At 40.1% G+C, this 7,090-nt stretch overlaps 1 protein-coding gene across 2 annotated transcripts in view; it reads left to right on the top strand.

Moving 5' to 3' along the window:
* The first annotated feature begins 2,152 nt into the window (after positions 1 to 2,152).
* LOC104938638 (serine-aspartate repeat-containing protein F-like) overlaps positions 2,153 to 7,090 on the top strand; it is a 15,582-nt gene continuing 10,644 nt past the window's right edge. Inside the window, exons 1-2 of one of the 2 annotated variants that reach the window (XR_003462771.1) lie at positions 3,859 to 3,919; positions 4,376 to 5,668. Coding sequence is in view for 1 of the 2 variants with exons in the window: in XM_027281597.1 (XP_027137398.1) it covers positions 3,049 to 3,846 (798 nt within the window). In the remaining variant the exon portion in view is untranslated. The other variant, XM_027281597.1, reaches the window with a different exon arrangement.

Here is a 7,090-nt window from a genome sequence, read left to right on the forward strand (position 1 = left end):
AGTCAGTGGTCCAAACTAAGAGAGAAGAAATGTCTTTGGCATGTCTGAGCTCATCTCCACTTTCAGCCACTTTGCAGTCTTCATCTTGATCTGATCTCCTCTCTCATTCTGTCCTTTGCTCTTTTCAACTCAGCTGTTTCTGACTGCCACTAGTCTATCACCATGAGAAACTTCATTAAGATTGTTCTCAAATCTATGCTGTTGTATCAAAGATGGTGTGCCATCTAAAGCTTTAAATAAGGACTGATAATGGTGATGATAGACGTTTTAATGGGCTAATATAAGTCGTGTGTGTCCTCCATGTTAAATGCACTTGGCTGGGATTTGTTGACTGCCATCAATTGCACCTGTTTACAACAACTCACACAACTTCACTTCCCCAAAAATATCGAACTTAAACTTCAACCTGAAAAACTGGGACAAAAAGTACACTTTTGCAATTATATTAATGAGATTTTTATTATTATTACAATTAAAGAAAAGTTCATTTGTGTTTGTTTAGCATGTGTACAAAATGAGGTTAATGGAGTGAGAACATTACCACATGTATTTATTGATTTTAGTCAAGTTTGATTTAGGATTTGTTTCAGAGGTTCCTGTCACTGACCTCGTTCTTCATGCATGTGTAGGTGAGAATTGACAGGGACTCTGCGATACTGTGCTGGTCCCACACAGACAGAGCCAGAGAAGCTCACATTACACTGACTCCGACAGTGTGCAGTTTTAAATAGAGTGGTTGTCAACTCCTCATTGCACAAATCCATCTATTTTGGGTACAGTGTGTAGGGGGAGGAACAGACAAGTAGATGGGAAGATCGGTGTCTGGGTTTGGCCTATACCCTTGGTAGTGCATACACTCGCTGCATCAGCAGGGGGATATACTGGAGGTAGAAATACATTTGTAAAATCATGTTTTGAAAATAGTCCACCAGCTCAGATATAATGATTCTAAAGAGCAACAGCCTGACCCCTACATGCTACACTGTTACACCTCACAGTACGTTAGTATTGTGCAGAATGCACAGCAAAATGAGGATTTAGCTATGTTTAAAATGTTTTCTCCGGTTGCAGAAGAGGATCTTGAGGTCACTGAAATCTAAAGGATTAATGGTCCCTTAGGACCATTAATGTGCTCAGCAAATTTCATGGCAATCTGCCCATTAGATCATGGGATATTTGAGGCCAGTGTCTCTAGGAATTAAGTTCCATTTGATGATTGTGCACAGCTCCACCAATGTTTAATGCCAACCCTAAGTGCCAGTGCAGGAAGTGGGATAACCTTAGTGTAGCAGGTGAATAGTACTGAGGTCAGTACACAGTCAACATAGTGTTTTTTATATTGTCAAATAATACAAGACTTTGTATTGCTTTCTAAACTTGACAATCTGACATTCACACTCACGTCACACAGTGACTGAGGTGTGTGGATGCGGGGATAAGGGAGTCATTTCAAGTTTTCTTTTTTGCCCTGAATGTCTTTGAGGGAGACTGTCCAAAATGAAATATTATCCTCCTTTGAACAATAATTATGTTTTGTTCCTTGCTCTGACTGCAACCTTCCCCCAACCTTTGACTGAGGCCATTTGGAGCAGCTATAAATATGTTTGCCTTTAGGCATGGTTGGACGGCACTTCGTACAAAGTAGTTTGTTTCGAGCATAGCTCAGAGTTAAGGTCAGGGTGGTGGATGGGCATGTAGTGTCTCCAACTTTAATTCTGGAGACCGGAGTTAGCATCCCATTACAGACAAGTGATTAATGTTGATTCTTTTGTCACCATATCGGTGTAACCATAAATTTTCCCTGGTGTTTTGGTTAACCTAAACATACCACAGTTTGCCATATTTGTGATGATCTTTCCCAGGCCTTAAGGGTATTTGCCACTCATGGATATTTTGAAAATAAAAATTTTAAAATGTTGACTTTTACAACCTCTGGCCCTGTCTGATCATATAGAGTTAGATATAGAGTTGGTCAGAGAAATGTTAAGCTCAAGAAATGGAAATAAGGCTTGGGCTCTAGAAGAAAAGGTCAGGGAGTCACTAACATAATTAATCCTCTGAGAACATAACTATCTATACCAAATGTCATGGAACTCTAGCCCGTACTTATTGGGATATCTTACTCTGGACCTCAGCATTGGACAAACAGTAAAACTAATCTTCCAAGTAATCAACCAACATTGTTATCCCTGGAATCCCTGGAGTGGGGCAAAATGTCCAGCCACCTACTTCAAAAGAAAGATGTTGTAACAAATGATCAGTCTGTACTGTGTACAACTACTAAGATCGCCAACTCTATATCAACTGATCCTCCTCCTTCCTTTCACAATATATGGTCATCACTGCCTGGGCCTACTTCTGCTGTGGTCCTCTCTAAAGTTAAGCTTGAACCCTTGTTCTAAAGTTAAACTTGAACATTTGATGATGATGGAAAAGCAAGTATGCCCCACTCTTTCCTTATACCCCCCTCCAATCACTCCCCTCTTCTCTGAGTAGCTTAACTTATGGATAGTGCAGGACTGCCCACCAGCATTTGCCCCTGTCAGTCAGCCGGACTGCCCCCCTTCTTCTTAGCTTACCCCATAGGTTGGTCAAACTCTTTTTCTGTCGCTCTCACATTAGTCCTGTCTGTGTCTCCAACCTTGACCAGTTACTGACGGCTCTCCTCTCAGCTTCTTATTGCAGTCTTAACTGATCACACAAGTGCTGCACTGGACTAAAGGACACACTCTCTTGTTGTGGTCCCAAATTCAAAGGGAGGACAGCCTGTTTTTCTAAGGATAACTTTTACCTGGAATTGGGAACAAGTGTCTGGATCTCTGCTTGGAATATCTTCTCTGCACTGGACCTTGCGTATTGGATGCCATTATAATTGGTGTCCATTTCCTACTAGTATTAGCAATCTATTTAAGTGTGGGTTCCTCTGAGTGGATTTGAATTTGTGAGGTTGTGTGTGTGTGGGGGACGAATAGGCAAAGAACTGCAGTGCTGGACTCCTGCAGTGATTCCAGGTTAATTCCTTATTAGTTGGCCCGGTCCTAACCGAACATGGCATCGTTGAGAAGTTTGATTCTTGCTGTCCTGCTGGCGCTGCTCTGCTCCTTCCATACCCCGTTGGCTCCCACAGCCAAGGCCCAGGATCTGCCATTCCGCTCTGAGCAAGGTCTGGTAGCTGATGATGATGATGATGATGATGATGACGATGATGATGACGACGACGACGACGACGACGATGACGATGACGATGACGATGACGATGATGACGATGACGATGACGATGATGATGATGATGATGATGACGACGACGATGACGACGATGATGATGATGATGACGACGATGATGATGATGACGACGATGATGATGACGACGACGATGATGATGACGACGATGATGATGATGACGACGACGATGATGACGATGATGATGATGATGACGACGATGATGATGATGACGACGATGATGATGACGACGACGATGATGATGACGACGACGATGATGACGACGACGACGACGACGATGACGACGATGATGATGACGACGATGATGACGATGATGACGACGACGATGATGATGACGACGATGATGACGACGATGATGATGATGATGACGATGATGATGACGATGATGATGATGATGACGATGATGACGACGATGATGATGATGACGACGATGATGATGACGACGACGATGATGATGACGACGACGATGATGACGACGACGACGACGACGATGACGACGATGATGATGACGACGATGATGACGATGATGACGACGACGATGATGATGACGACGATGATGACGACGATGATGATGATGATGACGATGATGATGACGATGATGATGATGATGACGATGATGACGACGATGATGATGATGACGACGATGATGATGACGACGACGATGATGACGATCATGAAGGTTAGTCCCTTTAAGTATACAGTAGTCTATATGTTGTCATATCTCTCTATCTTGCTGTGTTAGCATGTATGTAGATATCTGCACCTTCAAACTGCACACTGTCAAAGCATCAGTTGTCTGACTTTGTTCCAGGTCGGGGTGTGATTGACTGTTCAAACTGTCATAAAAAGATTGTGACAGCTCTGATGTAACAAGGCTACACACAGCTATGTTCTATAGGTGACGGCTGATGCTTTAACATGCAGTTTGTGTGGACAGTGTGCGAAAGGGGAGGGACTAAGTCAAATGTTAGGCACTCCCCTCTCGTTAACATTCTTGCAACCTCATCATCTCTTTGTCAGCTCTTACTTTAATATCTCAGAGCACATAGGTAATCAAAGTCCCTCCTACACCCCCTTTCAGCTGTCTATTTCCCTTGCTGTCTCTGACACTGTGTTCTTTTCCCTGCTTAACTAGAGTTATGAGCACTCTGGGGAAATTGAACTGGCCCATCTGAAGTCCAACTGTTTGAAGTCCTTCGTACAGTACACTAGTTATGAACTTGGGGACTGCAGAAGCGTTGATTTGAGAGAGAGAAAGAACAAAAAAACAATTTCACACAAACCAAGCCTGACTTGGAAATCAGTCATTGGGGTCACTAGTCTGAGATCGTTTGAATTGTGTTTCGTTTGAAAGAATGGTTCCTCCAGAATGGTTCCTCCACTAGGATCTTCCTTTCTCCTTTGTTTTGGATCAGATTGACCTGCATTTGTGTATTTATGTGAACCTACAGAGAAAGAAAGAGAGACAGTGATATTGGGGGTGGGTTAGGGGATCAGGGTCCTAGAGAAACAGACAAAGGGAGAATGAAGCGCGAGGGGAGGTGCAGGAGGGCCACTACCTATATTAATTCATTTAAAAGCTTAGACTACCAACAGATATAAAGTTTCTCTCTTTCTCCTTATCTCTCAATCTCTTTCTTTCTCTGTGGAGCATTTATGCCGCTGTCTGTGTGTAATGCACAGAATTTATTTTTCAAGTCTGGTGTGTGCACTTGTAAAATTGCTACAGATAAGATAATAGAATAACTTTCAATGTTTCTATGAACAGTGTAATAATCATACCTCTTTTTATTTTCTAAAACGCTGATGTTCTGAACCATTAGATACAATAATAACTTTTGATGCACATGTCAGTACATTAATGATGAATATTTGTTTTGGGTTTTATTACAATTTCCCCCTTATTATTCAGTGCCTGTTTGGCACTGACTCAATTGAATACAAATATTTGAGTCATTTGTGAAACAAAGCTCTGTTACAAAATGTTACAACAGTGGATGTTCTGGTGATTTTTCAGACCTTCAGGGAGAAAGTGTTTGGGAAAAGAGAGAAACATCTCTTTCTATAGAGGAAGTCAAAGAGTTAAAGCTTAAATGTCAAATTCTCAAGAGATGAAATGGTTGTCTGCTTTTTCTCTTCATATTTGGAAAAATGTGATTTTGTGATGACTGTGAACATTCATTGGAAAATATGACAATCACCTCTGTCCATATGTCCTTAACCCTACTTTCATTCATTAAATAAATCAAATGATCATCAACTGCCTAAATGCAAATCTGTTACTGAGGCAGAGAACTTGTTTTAGACATGTAAAAATGTAAAAATGCACAAACAACATCATTACTTTGATCAGAGGTTTGTAAGAAATGTATTTGGACATGTTTCCTGTATGAGGACCAGAATGCTGAGCTACAGACATTTCAAACTTGTGAGTATATGTTCTGACAACACCATGTTCTTCTGAAATGTGTTTTTATAAATGCTTGTCTGGGAGACTGCAGATAGGAGGGGGATACAACCGGTGGGGCTTCCATATCTGGGTGAAACATACTATTAGGTGATTTTAGAAAAGATAAACCCAGTCACAACACTTCACTGTGAAAATGTGCGTACTAAATGTTCAAACATCAAACACCTTCAGAAAGTGTCATTGTCACTGGTGATAACAAATGTAATGACATTCTTAATGTGTCAGAAGGTCATTTGCAACATTGTAATGTAAATGTGTCACAGGAAAGTACTGCAACTAAAAGCATTTACTTGAATTCTGTACTTATGTACTATTATAAGGTACTTGTAGTTTACTATTTACATCTTTTGCTACATTAACATTCTAACATATGTATCTAACAGCTATATTTACTGGTTACTTCACAAATCCAAACCATATCTTCAGCTGATGTAAAATATTATACATTGTTACAGATTTATCGGCCCAGTAGTATGTAAAATACTTAAAACCCATAGCATCAAAATGCCGCTTAAAGTTTAACAAATAAGTCATAATATCCCATAATTAGAATCAGAATCACTTTAATTGGCCAGGTATGTGTACACACACGATGAATTTGACTCTGGTTACACTTTGCTCTCATAGTACAAACACATATAGATACAGGTACGGGAACTTGACAGGTAAAGGTAGACATAAACAAATGTAAACATAAAAACTATGTTTGTATAGAAACTTAAAACAGTAAAATAGTACTATTTTACTGCATAACAAGTACTTATGACTGATACATACACTGTACATGTTGGTCAGAAGGTTGTTTTAAGCTTAACATTAACTGAACATCAAACATAGAGTCAAAAATGAAATTAGTGACTTTTGTTAAGACTGCGTGCCTGTGTGTTGACTCACTTTTATTTAATGGCATTCTTGAGCTTGACAAGGATGCCATCTCTGTGCACCTTAGACAGTATCAGCAACAATGAAAAGTTCTGTGGTTAGAGGACTGGATCCGTTTATATTTTTTGTTTACTCAGTGTGCATAACCATACATCTTACTTTATCCTACCACCATGGACATTTGGCCTGTAGTATAAAAGAAACAAGACTGATCAAATTTAGTGAAGATTTAGTCCTAATAGTTGTTTTCAGTCACTCTTCATGATTGGCCTCAAGAAGAGACACACACATTCTGTGGTTAGAGGACTGGATCCGTTTATATTTTTTGTTTACTCAGTGTGCATAACCATACATCTTACTTTATCCTACCACCATGGACATTTGGCCTGTAGTATAAAAGAAACAAGACTGATCAAATTTAGTGAAGATTTAGTCCTAATAGTTGTTTTCAGTCACTCTTCATGATTGGCCTCAAGAAGAGACACACACATATATATA

This window comes from Larimichthys crocea, chromosome VIII (assembly GCF_000972845.2).
Source record: "Larimichthys crocea isolate SSNF chromosome VIII, L_crocea_2.0, whole genome shotgun sequence".
Classification (NCBI taxonomy): domain Eukaryota; kingdom Metazoa; phylum Chordata; class Actinopteri; family Sciaenidae; genus Larimichthys; species Larimichthys crocea.